Consider the following 15555-nt stretch of genomic DNA (forward strand, 5'->3'; position numbering starts at 1 on the left):
AAGAAGTGATATGACGCCGAGCTACTCTCTGCTAAAACGCTGATGTGCATGTGATTACATTTAATTTGTTATCATTCCCCAAGTCAAATGAAACAGACTAGTGTGTGTGTGTGTGTGTGTGTGTGTGTGTGTGTGTGTGTGTGTGTGTCACCTCCAGCCCTAACATTGTGTTGAGACAGTACAGAGTGAAAAGGAACACAGTCATCCTCATTAATCATAACACCGTCTAAACCCGTGTCTCTCTGTCTCTGTCTCTCTGTCTGTCGGTCTCCTCTCCTACAAGACGACACACATCTGGAAACCCCCTGACGTGAGCCGAAGCTATGGTTTACTTTGTTTGGTAACAGTCAAGGCTTCCCTGTTACATGTCCACAGACGTGCAGTCGGCCTGTTACTGATAGTGTAGTTTGATGCACATAATATAGATGGACTGTCCACTAACCACTTTTTTCAGAACAATGCAGATCTTCCGTGGGGTTGATGATGTTTATTATGTGTACGTGTGTGCGGTGCCCGAGAAATGGCGTGACGTTTAGTGTGTGTGTGCGTTGCGGTGACATGGCGTGGCTCGATCCGGGCCGTTTGTGACAGCACAGGCCTCGGACACATCCTGGCCGCGCCACCACCTGTCCCCTTGACGTCGAGGCGTCCCGGAGCAGAAGTGACAGGCGCCTTTACGCCCGTGCAGATGGCCCCGCTCACAGCCATCACCCGCTCGGCAAGCTAAACCACCGGGGACGGCACGCCAAACCCCTCCCCTCGCTCCCGTCTCTCCTCATAAGTGCATCTAGGTCTAGGACACATTGAGGAGGCGGGATTCGGTCACCAGTCTGATTTTGAGTCGTTGTGTTCGATTGGGTTTCATGAATGGCTGAACTGATAAAGCTGTCCTATTTCTGTTCATTAGATTTTTTTTGGGGGGGGGACATTGTCATCTGCTTGCAATTTAATCACAGTGTCAAAATATATAGATTTTATGTTTCACAATTCTCTACCTAGGCTTAATTTTTTGATGTGTTTCATCATAAGATCCCATATTCATGGTTTCTGAAGCCTTCCACTTTCCAACCTGTGATTTTTACAGATGTTTTAGGTCGTTCTTTTGTCTGCAGGCTCTCTTTGTTGTTTCCATGACAACATGAGGGGATAAGCATTGATTGACAGCTATCGTCAAAGGGTTTCCTTCACGTCCTGTCGTTCCCCATTCCCTGCCCCCTCCCCTCCCTGTCTGTATTTTGTCATTCACTCAGACATTTTTCTCCCCGTTCCATTTCACCCTTTCATTCCGTAGATTTGTGGGGCTGCCAAAATGCCGTTTTTTTGGCACCGATGATGTGGACATAGTTATTCACATGGGTAATTCACATGAGTTCACTGGAACTGATCAGAGGCTAGTGACGACTGAATAGCCATTTTACTGTATTTCATAGTCCTCTTTCTTTTCAAGCGCAGGTTGGCCGTTGGCGAGGGGAAGGCTGGCATAATAACTGGGACATGTTTTACAGTTCGAGCTTGTACAGTATACAGCTCATGCTAATCTGCTGTGTTAGGGATTTTCAGAGTTGTAGGGAACTGTCTCAGCTTCTGTCTGTCAGTGGGATTGAAACACAGCCAGGTTCTCCTGTGCTGCGCTCGTTTCCCTCCAAATCCTGTCAGGAATCAAGAGAATGAGGAGAATGCAGTATGTGGCTCGTTTGGAGAGAAGGGCCTATCAGTCATAGACAGAAAATACAAACCTATAGACAACGTTAGGGCCTTTTATGTTCGAAAGCTACCGTGTTAAAATCTACACGTATGAGAACATGCGAATGGCACACACCAATGCAGGCATACACACACACACAAACGTGTACACACACACACACACACACACTCACTCACACACACTTCCATATGCAGCTGCTCGCCTTTTTTCCCTCCCATCTCCTCTCAGGCAGCAGTAAATGGTGCCAGTGTACATATATCAGGTATTATGTCCACTTAGATTATGATATGACAGGTTAGCGTGCTGTTTGAAGCTGACAGCACATCTGTTTCATCAGGAGAGACTGATGCTGGCATCTGGGACACACATCTCACCACGGAGGAAGGAGATAAAGGGAGAACTGAGGGGGCCGTCTTTCCTGTCTCCCTCCCTTGCTCCGTCTCTTGCTCTCTCTCTCCACCTCTTTTTACTCTGTCCCCCCCCCCTCCCTGACGTTCTACTTGCTCGCAGACACCCTCACAATATTTTCCCTTATTCTCTCTCTCTCGTACCTGTTATGTTGTAGTTTCATCCCCTGTGTTTTTTGATGATAAGTTGTTTACACGCTGTATGTGTCAGGGAAAATAATACAGAACGCCATGTATAGTATGACCCATACCCACGTCTACCTCTCAAACATAACAGAGACAGTCAAGGAGTGTCACTCCCCTATTTGACATTGTAGAGACGACTTGACAGTGCTGCCTGGTATTTAATATCATTGTATTTGTTAACTCCGTGAGAGTGGCCTGAAGGAGATGCAGCAACATCCCAGAATGAGTGTTTTGTTTCCCTCCCTCCTGATTGGTTGCGTAAGCTCACCATGTGAATGACTAAATAAAGTGAAGTTCACTGTGTGTGTGTGTGTGTGTGTGTGTGTGTGTGTGGTGTGTACAGTGCTGCAAAAAAGTATTTAGTCAGCCACCAATTGTGCAAGTTCTCCCACTTAAAAAGATGAGAGAGGCCTGTAATTTTCATCATAGGTACACTACAACGATGATAGACAAAATGAGAAAAAAAATCCAGGAAATCACATCGTAGGATTTTTAATGAATTTATTAGCAAATTATGGTGGAAAATAAGTATTTGGTCAATAACAAAAGTTTCTCAATACTTTGTTATATACCCTTTGTTGGCAATGACAGAGGTCAAACGTATTCTGTAAGTCTTCACAAGGTTTTCACACACTGTTGCTGGTATTTTGGCCCATTCCTCCATGCAGATCTCCTCTAGAGCAGTGATGTTTTGGGGCTGTTGCTGGGCAACACGGACTTTCAACTCCCTCCAAAGATTTTCTATGGGGTTGAGATCTGGAGACTGGCTAGGCCACTCCAGGACCTTGAAATGCTTCTTACGAAGCCACTCCTTCGTTTCCCGGGCGGTGTGTTTGGGATCATTGTCATGCTGAAAGACCCAGCCACGTTTCATCTTCAATGACCTTGCTGATGGAAGGAGGTTTTCACTCAAAATCTCACGATACATGGCCCCATTCATTCTTTCCTTTACACGGATCAGTCGTCCTGGTCCCTTTGCAGAAAAACAGCCCCAATGCATGTTTCCACCCCCATGCTTCTCAGTAGGAATGGTCTTCTTTGGATGCAACTCAGCATTCTTTGTCCTCCAAACACAATGCTGCTTACCTATTGCAGATTCAGTCTTCCCAGCCTAGTGCAGGTCTACAATTGTGTTTCTGGTGTCCTTTGACAGCTCTTTGGTCTTGGCCATAGTGGAGTTTGGAGTGTGACTGTTTGAGCTTGTGGACAGGTGTCTTTTATACTGATAACATGTTCAAACAGGTGCCATTAATACAGGTAACGAGTGGAGGACAGAGGAGCCTCTTAAAGAAGAAGTTACAGGTCTGTGAGAGCCAGAAATCTTGCTTGTTTGTAGGTGACCAAATACTTATTTTCCACCATAATTTGCAAATAGATTCCTTAAAAATCCTACAATGTGATTTTCTGGATTTTCTTTCTTCTCATTTTGTCTGTCATAGTTGAAGTGTACCTATGATAAAAATTACAGGCCTCTCTCATCTTTTTAAGTGGGAGAACTTGCACAATTGGTGGCTAACTAAATACTTTTTTCCCCCACTGTGTGTGTGTGTGTGTGTGTGTGTGTGTGTGTGTGTATGATTGGGTGTAGAGATAAGGCATGAGGGAGAAGGAAAGGAGGAGAGTCAAGTAGCTGGCTGACAAGGCTACACACTTAGCGATATCCTAGGGAACAGGAGGCATGGGCAATGAAATAGGGAGTAAAGAAAGAAAATGTCAACACTTTAGTGTCTGTCTTCTCTATAAAACTAGATTTCTTCACCACGGACACTCAGACATACGCATGCGCACACGCACACACACACACACACACACACACACACAGATAAAAGCCCATATTTCCTGCAACAGATTATTCATCACTAGGGTTTGTCAGTGGTCGTGTTAGTGCATTGTAAATCTTTTATTTCACTTTGTTGACCTCCGTTTTCCCTTTTCTCTATCGCTCTCTCTTCCAGCTTACTCGCCAGAGGATGAGTTTAAGGCAGGAGCAGTCGACGAGGAACACCTGCAGGATGACGGGCTGTCACTGAACGGGGAGGACACTGCGTACCTTTGCAACGAGGGAGAGGATGGAGGCCAGCCGCCCAGCTACCGGGCCTCTCCACTCAGCAACGGCACCAACCCAGACGCTGGTTACGGCTCCCCGCTCAGCGATGCCAGCGACCGGCTCACGGACTTCAAGAGCACCTCCTCCAGGGATGGCCATGAGAGGGAGGAAGCCCCCCTCCCCTCTGGACTGAACAATGGCCTTTCCCTGAGGGATAGCCTGGCTCAGATGAAAGCTGTCTATGCAAACCTCATCTCAGATGCTTCCTGGTCCAGCATTGCCATGGACATCATGAAAGCCACACCGGCTACTGCTGGGGCCATCCCCACTGCCACCAGCCCCACCGCTACCACCACACACAACAACAACCACAGTGAGAACAGCAATGCTAGCAGCCACCACCACAATGGGAGAAGAAGTACCGCCACCGCCTACCACCACAGAAGCAGTGGCAGCTCTAACGGCACCGCGGTTAACTCCATCAGTAGCAACAGTGGCACCAGCAGTGGTGGTGGCGGTGCTAGTAACGGTGGGGCTGTGGCCTATGACTGGCACCAGGCAGCCTTGGCTAAGACCCTCCAGCATACCCCTTACCAACTGCTGCCTGAGCCCAGCCTGTTCAGCACGGTGCAGCTCTACCGCCAGAACAACAAGCTCTACGGCTCAGTCTTCACCGGCGCCAGCAAGTTCCGCTGCAAAGACTGCAGCGGCGCCTACGACACGCTGGTGGGGCTCACGGTCCACATGAACGAGTCGGGCCACTACCGTGACGACAACAAGGACAAGGAGGAAGAGCGGGGCAAGCGCTGGTCCAAGCCCCGCAAGCGCTCCCTGATGGAGATGGAGGGCAAAGAGGATGCTCAGAAGGTGCTCAAGTGCATGTACTGCGGCCACTCCTTCGAGTCTCTGCAGGACCTGAGCGTCCACATGATCAAGACCAAGCATTATCAGAAAGTGCCTCTCAAAGAACCGGTGCCAGCCATGGCCACTAAACTGATGCCCTCTGCCAAAAAAAGAGCCCTCCAGGACGCCCTGGTATCCCCATGCTCCCCAGACTCTGTACATGGTAGCGGTGGCCACATGCCCCAAGGGGACATTGGGAAAGACCCCAAGTCCACGACAAACCCCTATGTCACACCCAACAACCGCTACGGCTATCAGAATGGTGCCAGCTACACTTGGCAGTTCGAGGCTCGCAAGGCACAGATCCTTAAGTGCATGGAGTGCGGGAGCTCCCACGATACACTGCAGCAGCTGACTGCCCACATGATGGTCACGGGTCACTTCCTCAAGGTCACCAACTCTGCCTCAAAAAAGGGCAAGCAGCTAGTGTTTGACCCAGTGGTGGAGGAGAAGATCCAATCCATCCCTCTGCCACCCACCACCAACAGGCTTCCCGTCCCCAGTGTCAAATCTCAGCCTGTCTCCCCTGCACTCTCCTGCGGCTCTGACGAAAAGAGAGAACCGGAAGACGAGAGGATGGAGGCGAGCGAACCAGGGGAGAAAAAGATCAAAGAGGAGATGGAAGAGCCAGGTGAGAAGATTGAGGTGAACGCTGGGTCGTATAAGTATCTGACAGAGGAGGACCTGGAGGAGGCTCCTAAAGGAGGTTTGGACATCCTCAAGTCCCTGGAGAACACTGTGTCCAGTGCCATCAGCAAGGCCCAGACGGGCACGCCTCAGTGGGGTGGTGGCTACCCCAGCATCCACGCTGCTTACCAGCTCCAGGGCCACATGAAGCATGCAGCACTGCACTCCTCGGTCCAGAGTGTGCAGATCCAGCCGGTGTTCAACAGCGGGCTCCGCGGGCTAGTGACCCAGGACTCCAGCTCAGTGATCCACTCCCCCAGGAGCCCTGCATCTCCGCCCTCTCGCAGGAGCAATGTTACTGCCATGGAAGAGCTGGTGGAGAAGGTCACAAGGAAAGCTGTTGCTGCTGCTGTGAAGAAAGAGGAGAAGATGGTCAGCTTGGACCGCCACAGTCATCCATCCTCCCTCAAGTCGCCGTCTCCTGTACTGAAAGAGCAGAGGGACCACCACTCAGCACCCAATGACTTCACCATCGGGAAGCCCCTCGTGAGGAACAGCAGCCCTGGAAATGTAGAGTCAGAGCTGGTCTGCAAAAAGGAGCCCAAAGAGAGCCTGGTAGACAACCACCACAGCCATTCAAAGAACGGCCCAGAGACTCGCCAGTCACCCATCACCAACGGCACCAACAGCTTGGGCATCATCACCGATCACTCACCAGAGAGGCCTTTCATCAACCCCCTCAGCGCACTTCAGTCAATCATGAACAACCACCTGGGCAAGGCCTCCAAGCCCGTCAGCCCCGCGGGCGACCCGCTAGCCATGCTCTACAAGATCAGCAACAGCGTGATGGAGAAACCGGCCTTCAACCAGACTCAAGCCAAGCAACCCGAGCCCATCAACTGCTACTATCAATATGAGAGCAACGACCAGCCTATGGACCTGAGGAAGTCCAAAAACAGCAACAACAACAACAGCAGCACTGTCAGCAACAGCAGCATAAATGGTAACAAACCCATAATGTCAAGCCTGTCTCTGTCTGACATTTCTTCTCCTCTGAGAGAGAATGCTTTGATGGACATCTCAGACATGGTGAAGAACCTTACAGGCAGGCTGACACCCAAGTCCTCCGCCCCGTCATCCATCTCCGAGAAGTCGGACGCAGACGGCAGTGCGTTCGAGGATGCTCTGGATGACCTCTCCCCGGTCCAGAAGAGGAAAGGGCGGCAGTCCAACTGGAACCCTCAGCACCTCCTCATCCTCCAGGCTCAGTTCTGCTCTAGCCTGCGGGAGACCCCGGAGGGCCGCTACGCCATGACGGACCTTGGCCCCCAAGAGCGGGTTCACATCTGTAAGTTCACAGGCCTCTCCATGACCACCATCTCTCACTGGCTGGCCAACGTCAAGTACCAGCTCCGGCGGACTGGAGGGACCAAGTTCCTGAAGAACATGGACTCCTGCCAGCCTGTGTTCCTCTGCGGTGACTGTGCCTCGCAGTTCAGGACTGCGTCCGCCTACATCGGCCACCTGGAGTCTCACCTGGGCTTCAGCTTGAAGGACCTGTCCAAGCTGTCCAATGAGCACCTACGGGAGCAGCAGGCTGCCTCCAAAGTGATCACAGACAAAATGACTTTTGGCAGCACCCTGGCATCCCTGACCTTACCAGACGACGACACTGGCTCAGTTTACCAGTGCAGGCTTTGCAATCGGACATTCGTCAGCAAGCACGCGGTCAAACTGCACCTCAGCAAGACCCATGGCAAGTCACCAGAAGATCACCTGGTGTTCGTCACTGCTCTTGAGAAACTGGAGAAGTAGTAGAGGGGTCTGGAGCTGAGGGAAGAGACAGATAAACAGACAGAAAGACGGCTGTGTAACTGACCAGAATTTCATTGCACTAAGATAACATTGTTCACAGTTACTGCACTGGGCCAAACTGAGCTGCCAGAATCAGTCTTATTTTTTTGTTGTGATACTGCCTGACTGGACCATGTCTTATTAGATTTTTTTTGCCAAGCTTTTTTAACACTTATTTTGTAATGTATTTATATGCTATTTGTCTGATCTGTGCATGTATTTTAGTGAACCAAGGTTAAACACATGTTTTTTTTGTATCTTTTCATGACAAAAAAAAACAACTACTGTTTCAATGGTGACTAAAGTGGTGAAAACGAATTAAGGGGAAAAGACAACTGTACAATACTTGATATGAAGAAGGTGAAAAATCATTGTACACACCAAAAGAATGGAAGAACCCCTTCAAAAGCTGAAGTAGCACCTTATAGACATTTTTAAGATTTTATTTGTAAAGAGAACATGTTTTAAGATATTCTGCATTTGTCAAAATGTTTTAATTTGAAAGATAAATTATTTTCTTCTCTCGGTTCTTGTCACTCTGCAACATCTTTGATAATGAATGGCCTGCTCCGAAATCCGTCAGTGTATGACAAAACTAAACAGATAATGTAAACATTAATTGAAATGCTGCTTTCGGTTACATATCAGTCAGTGAAAATGAATGGCCGTACAGTATGCAAGTTTGCTAAAAAAAAACATTTTTATGTGAAGTATCACTTACAGTAATTTTCCAATTGTATGGTTTGTTACCAACTCCTCTTAAAAATTTTGCTGCTTTGAATTCAACCATAAAAAGAGCAGTCCTTTACATGTAAATGACTCGCAGTGAAATGTCATACTCCATAAGACATATCTTGCCATTTGCAATAGCTCAACATTCTTTGTTCTTAAAGGTGTGTGCATTCTTTAACTTTTATATCATCATTTTATATAATAAAAAATAATAAAAAAATGTTTTAAAAAATTGTGTATATAGATATATACTGTAGATCCACAAAAATGTCATTTTTTAAGAAATAAGAATTTAGCTTCTTTGGCTTGGTTTACAGAAATGATTTGAATTATACTTGCATCCAGTTTGATGCATGATATGGTGTGAAAAAGAATTAAGCGATGCACAATGACTATACATTTCAATGTTTTATCAATGATATTGTAAAAAAAAAATATTTCTAGCACCAATTAGTTTGTTTCATTTTTGTTTTTTCTCAATTGTAAAATAAATTTCAAAGCAGTTCTTGTTAACAGTCATGCATTTGTGATTGTGTGTTAATTTTGCATGGAAGTACATACAGTTGAAGTCAGAAGTTTACGTACCCTTAGGTTGGCGTCATTAAAACTTGTTTTTCAACCACTCCACAAATTTCTTTTTAACAAACTATAGTTTTGGCAAGTCGGTTAGGACATCTACTTTGTGCATGACACAAGTAATTTTTCCAACAATTGTTTACAGACAGATTATTTCACTTATAATTCACTGTATCACAATTCCAGTGGGTCAGAAGTTTACATACACTAAGTTGACTGTGCCTTTAAAACAGCTTGGAAAATTCCAGAAAATGATGTCATGGCTTTAGAAGCTTCTGATAGGCTAACTGACATCTTTTGAGTCAATTGGAGGTGTACCTGTGGATGTATTTCAAGACCTACCTTCAAACTCGCTGCCTCTTTGCTTGACATCATGGGAAGAAAATAAAATTAATCAGCCAAGACCTCAGAAAACAAATTGTAGACTTCCACAAGTCTGGTTCATCCTTGCGGACAATTTCCAAACGCATGAAGGTACGTTCATCTGTACAAACAATAGTATGCAAGTATAAACACCATGGGACCACACAGCCGTCCTACCGCCCAGGAAGGAGACGCGTTCTGTCTCCTAGAGATTCATGTACTTTGGTGCGAAAAGTGCAAATCAATCCCAGAACAACAGCAAAGGACCTTGTGAAGATGCTGGAGTAACCAGGTACAAAAGTATCTATATCCACAGTAAAACGAGTCCTATATCAACATAATCGAAAGGCCACTCAGCAAGGAAGAAGCCACTGCTTCAAAACCGCCATAAAAAGCCAGACTACGGTTTGCAACTGCACATGGGGACAAAGATTGTACTTTTTGAAGACATGTCCTCTGGTCTGATGAAACAAAAATAGAACTGTTTGGCCATAATGACCATTGTTATGTTTGGAGGAAAAAGGGGGAGGCTTGCAAGCTGAAGAATACCATCCCAACTGTGAAGCACAGGGGTGGCAGAATCATGTTGTGGGGGTGCTTTGCTGCAGGAGGGACTGGTGCACTTCACAAAATAGATGGCATCATGAGGCTGGAAAATTATGTGGATATATTGAAGCAACGTCTCAAGATGTCAGTCAGGAAGTTAAAGCTTGGTCGCAAATGGGTCTTCCAAATGGACAATGACCTCAAGCATACAGTGGGGAGAACGAGTATTTGATAACCTGCAAAATCGGCAGTGTTTCCTACTTACAAAGCATGTAAAACAAAAATCCAGAAAATCACATTGTATGATTTTTAAGTAATTAATTAGCATTTTATTGCATGACATAAGTATTTGATCACCTACCAACTAGTAAGAATTCCGTCTCTCACAGACCTGTTAGTTTTTCTTTAAGAAGCCCCCCTGTTCTCCACTCATTACCTGTATTAACTGCACCTGTTTGAACTCGTTACCTGTATAAAAGACACCTGTCCACACACTCAATCAAACAGACTCCAACTTCTCCACAATGGCCAAGACCAGAGAGCTGTGTAAGGACATCAGGGATAAAATTGTAGACCTGCACAAGGCTGGGATGGGCTACAGGACAATAGGCAAGCAGCTTGTTGAGAAGGCAACAAACTGTTGGCGCAATTATTAGAAAATGGAAGAAGTTCAAGATGGCGGTCAATCACCCTCGGTCTGGGGCGCCATGCAAGATCTCACCTCGTGGGGCATCAATGACCATGAGGAAGGTGAGGGATCAGCCCAGAACTACACGGCAGGACCTGGTCAATGACCTGAAGAGAGCTGGGACCACAGTCTCAAAGAAAACCATTAGTAACACACTACGCCGTCATGGATTAAAATCCTGCAGCGCATGCAAGGTCCCCCTGCTCAAGTCAGCGCATGTCCAGGCCCGTCTGAAGTTTGCCAATGACCATCTGGATGATCCAGAGGAGGAATGGGAGAAGGTCATGTGGTCTGATGAGACAAAAATAGAGCTTTTTAGTCTAAACTCCACTCGCTGTGTTTGGAGGAAGAAGAAGGATGAGTACAACCCCAAGAACACCATCCCAACCATGAAGCATGGAGGTGGAAACATCATTCGTTGGGGATGCTTTTCTGAAAAGGGGACAGGATGACTGCACCGTATTGAGGGGAGGATGGATGGGGCCATGTATCGCGAGATCTTGGCCAACAACCTCCTTCCCTCAGTAAGATCATTGAAAATGGGTTGTGGCTGGGTCTTCCAGCATGACAACAACCCGAAACACACATCCAGGGAAATTAAGGAGTGGCTCCGTAAGAAGCATCTCAAGGTCCTGGAGTGGCCTAGCCAGTCTCCAGACCTGAACCCAATAGAAAATCTTTGGAGGGAGCTGAAAGTCTGTATTGCCCAGCGACAGCCCCGAAACCTGAAGGATCTGGAGAAGGTCTGTATGGAGGAGTGGGCCAAAATCTCTGCTGCAATGTGTGCAAACCTGGTCCAGAATGACAGGAAACACATGATCTCAGTAATTGCAAACAAAGGTTTCTGTACCAAATATTAAATTCTGCTTTTCTGATGTATCAAATACTTACAGTGGGGCAAAAAATGTATTTAGTCAGCCACCAATTGTGCAAGTTCTCCCACTTAAAAATATGAGAGAGGCCTGTAATTTTCATCATAGATACACTTCAACTATGATAACAAGTGGCTGACTAAATACTTTTTTGCCCCACTGTATGTCATGCAATAAAATGCTAATTAATTACTTAAAAATCATACAATGTGATTTTCTGGATTTTTGTTTTAGATTCCGTCTCTCACAGTTGAAGTGAACCTATGATAAGTATTACAGACCTCTACATGCTTTGTAAGTAGGAAAACCTGCAAAATCGGCAGGGTATCAAATACTTGTTCTCCCCACTGTACTTCCAAAGTTGTGGCAAAATGGCTTGAGGACAACAAAGTCAAGGTATTGGAGTGGCCATCACAAAGCCCTGACCTCAATCCCATTGAAAATTTGTTGGCAAAACTGAAAAGGTGTGTGTGAGCAAGGAGGCCTACAAACTTGACTCAGTTACACCAGCTCTCTCAGGAGGAATGGGCCAAAATTCACCCAACTTATTGTGGGAAGCTTGTGGAAGGCTACCTGAAACGTTTGACCCAAGTTAAACAATTTAAAGGCAATGCTACCAAATACTAATTGAATGTATGTAAACTTCTGACCCACTGGGAATGTGATGAAAGAAATAAAAGCTGAAATAAATTATTCTCTCTACTATTATTCTTACATTTCACATTCTTCAAATAAATTGGTGATCATAATTGACCTAAAACAGTAACTTTTTTTACAAGGATTAAATGTCAGGAATTGTGAAACTGAGTTTAAATGTATTTCCCTAAGGTGTATGTAAACTTCCGACTTCAACTGTAGACACAGTGAAAAGACTGGGGCTAACTTCGATAATTCCCTGGTTACTATTTTATGGTTAAGAAAATAAATAACACTCTTATAGTTGCTCAGATGAAATATTGTAACAAAATACTTGCCTTGCACAACATTCTGTGTTTACATTCTGCGATATAAGGTGCAACATTATATTAGAACAAATTACATAAAATGATATATTACGTGTAGTAGGGCGCACACAAAAGAACATTAGCTTTCCTTCATCATTGATTTAAAAAAAGAATGTCTATAAAAAAACCTAGTGTCATACAGCAGACTAATGACTGAGAATCATCATATAATGATGATGATGAGGGTGACGATAAGCTGTAAGGGTGTTTATTGTGCTGTGAGCCCCATGCTAGGCTTGTGACTGGCCTTTGGAGTTTTCTGCGCTGAAAGAATCAGTGTTGTCTTCATGATGGGAATGAATGTGCTTGTGCCTGTCTTCCTGGAAACGAGTCCGATGGGTGTCTGTTCCATTTGACACAGACTGCTGACTGTCGTCACTGAGCAACTCAATAAATAACACAATTAAGATGAATATTTTGGCCTGAGACAATACTATAATATGAGTTTCTCTTAATAATGTCACACAGCCAACTCTTACAAGAGTTAATGCATTAGATCAGGGACAGAAAGATGAATCCTAGTATTAACCCACCGGGCAGACACTGGTTGAATCAACATTGTTTCCATGTAATTTCAATGAAATGTGCCCAGTGGGAAGTGAGCTTTGTTTGACCTTTGCTGTAGTTTAACAGTCTCACATAAGATACATTCCTCGAGCAGCTGTAGAGAAATGGCACCATCCAGAATCTGGATCGCTCATCTCTCCCTCAGGTCTCAGATTTCAGACTGGGTACTAACTAGACTTTGTGTCAGCAAAGGAGCACAACAGTGTAATGACTTGCAGTCCTCATTCTCAAAACGTGTTGTATTGGCAGAGTGCGCTGTGCCTATCACTGTCACACACACACACACACATTAGTAAGTAGAGTCTTTGTGGGGAAAAATGACAGACCTTTTTTGATCCAGCTGCACCTTAGCATGTGCTACATGGATTCGGTGACAAAGGAAACACAGAGAGAGTGAAGATTAACCTGGAATGAGGAGGCAGTTTTCCTGGAAGGGTGTTAGGGAGTTGGGTTAAAAAAAACAAACAGAGGAGATAAACAAGGAACACTTTGAGGAGATACTGTTCAATGTACACAATACGTTTAAAAAAGGAAAAAACCTTGTAGATTTGTTGGTTTAATACCCTACGGTTAAACCTGTAATTTTGCTCTGCTGTCAGATCGCTGTCTTTTGAGCAGATAGAGACTCTCTCCCTGCTTTGTTAGAGATCAGCACACTGTTTCCTGTGCGTATTCCTGTGCGTATTCTATGTAAATTACATGCGATAATCGCAAAGCAGGACACAATGCTGGTTCCCGTGGTGCAAACGGAAACCGAGGGTAGATAAACACAGTCTGGGCAGATTTGCATAGCTTTTGTGTTTTGGGCGCGCAGATACATGCGCCTTGAGGATTCGTGGGGATTTCCTCGAGGTTTTTGTATTAGTAAATGCCGACTTCCTCCCAGGGATCGGACCATTATGTACAGGAGCAGCAGACAGAGGTGGGTGTCGAGAAGGGCCACAGACAGAATAACTAAATATTACCTGGGCTTGTAACAGTATGTGGGGGTGAACATATCAACTTCTCTGCCGCTCTTACTGTAACAAAATATGAAAGAACAACAATTGCTACAAATAATAGAGAAATGTCCCCTAAATGGAAAGGTGTATGTAACATTAGCCACTCCTAAGCTCGATCAGATCTCAATCGTTCAAATGCTCGAGGAAGTGTGTGTGTTGCCATGTTTTCATTTCCTTTATGACTTTGCATCTGATCCCTCACAGGAGCATTAAATCCCCTTCAAGGTGTATTATAAAACTAAGCTCTGCCTCTGGGTTTGTATTCTGTACATTGCGTGCACACACACACACACACCTCAAGTACCTTTTAGGTCCATGTGTCTGGACTGTCTTACTTGTAAATATGTCGTGGTTACCGGCAGGCAGATAGATCAGAGTTACTCCCCCTTAAACAAAGACAAGCGGCAGCAGAGGATACCACCACTGGGCGCTTAAAGCCTTGAACTCTGTGCGCGCCAACGTACGCTTTAATACCCCCTCAAAATACCACACGCTCCCAGCAAAACAATGCCTGACAGTATCAGCACAACAAAACCAACGCAGACAAAGGGCAACTTTGTACCATAACTGAAACGAACACAGGGAGAATCTGTTTGTCTCCTGATATGAGTAGCTATTGTCAACGTTGGAGGTTATCGACGTGTGTTTGTGTTACGTGAAAGGTGGCTCAACAACGCTGTTTCCTTTTCTCATTCCATTGTCAACTTTCATGTTGACCTGATATTTGCTTCAGTTAGAATACAGCGCTCCACAGAAATAGTTTGCTCGAGATTAGGATATGAAATTTCACTCTCTAGTTAAGTTTCCAGGTTTTCTATGCTGCTGATCAGTCCGCTGTATCATTGATTCACCCTGAACACTCTCCCTGGTGTTTCATGGTGTTGTAACTCAATGGAGTCCATCATGTTGCAGTCACACTGCTTCCTTCAGCTGGATGTAATTGATATCTGCTGGTTGCCACTGAGGCGCCCTTGTAAAATGCCATATTAGTGTCAGAAATAGTGCAGTTGTTTTAGATGGCCGGCCAGGGGCCCTTTTTATCAAAGCAAGGTTATGTTGGCGTAGGAGGGAGATGTGACAAAGTTGTCTTGGCAGAATGATGGTGGCTGACACATGCGGCTATAACGGATGTTGTAGATAATCTTTGTCTGCCACGTCTTTAGTTATGATCTCTTAGGCTGCCTGGATGAGGACTGCAGGTGTATACCGCCAAGCCCCTTCATCCATCACATGCCCAGACAAAATGCTGAAGATGAAATGCTTCTCCATCTTCGGGATGAGGGATGTGGTTTTATTGAACACCCTCCCCCCCTCTAAAATCTCTCCATACTGCCCGACTGCAGGTTACTTTCTCCAAAGAAGGGAGGTTGTTGTGTTGTTTTTTTTCTCAATCGAGGAAAGCTATTTTTTTTTATGTTGAAACGTACAGTGTATCTATAGCAGAACAGTAAATGATCAAATGCTCAAATACATCTGA

General features: G+C 45.5%; 1 protein-coding gene across 2 annotated transcripts in view; it reads left to right on the forward strand.

The window, feature by feature from the left end:
* LOC109903918 (teashirt homolog 1-like) overlaps nucleotides 1-8980 on the forward strand; it is a 42128-nt gene extending 33148 nt beyond the window's left edge. For both annotated transcript variants that reach the window (XM_031791993.1, XM_031791988.1), the window contains exon 3: nucleotides 4254-8980. In XM_031791993.1, coding sequence (XP_031647853.1) covers nucleotides 4254-7690 — 3437 coding nt within the window. In that variant the 3' untranslated portion in view covers nucleotides 7691-8980. The remainder of the gene's footprint in view (nucleotides 1-4253) is intronic.
* The last annotated feature ends 6575 nt before the right edge of the window (nucleotides 8981-15555 follow it).

This window comes from Oncorhynchus kisutch, linkage group LG2, assembly GCF_002021735.2.
Source record: "Oncorhynchus kisutch isolate 150728-3 linkage group LG2, Okis_V2, whole genome shotgun sequence".
Taxonomy (NCBI): domain Eukaryota; kingdom Metazoa; phylum Chordata; class Actinopteri; order Salmoniformes; family Salmonidae; genus Oncorhynchus; species Oncorhynchus kisutch.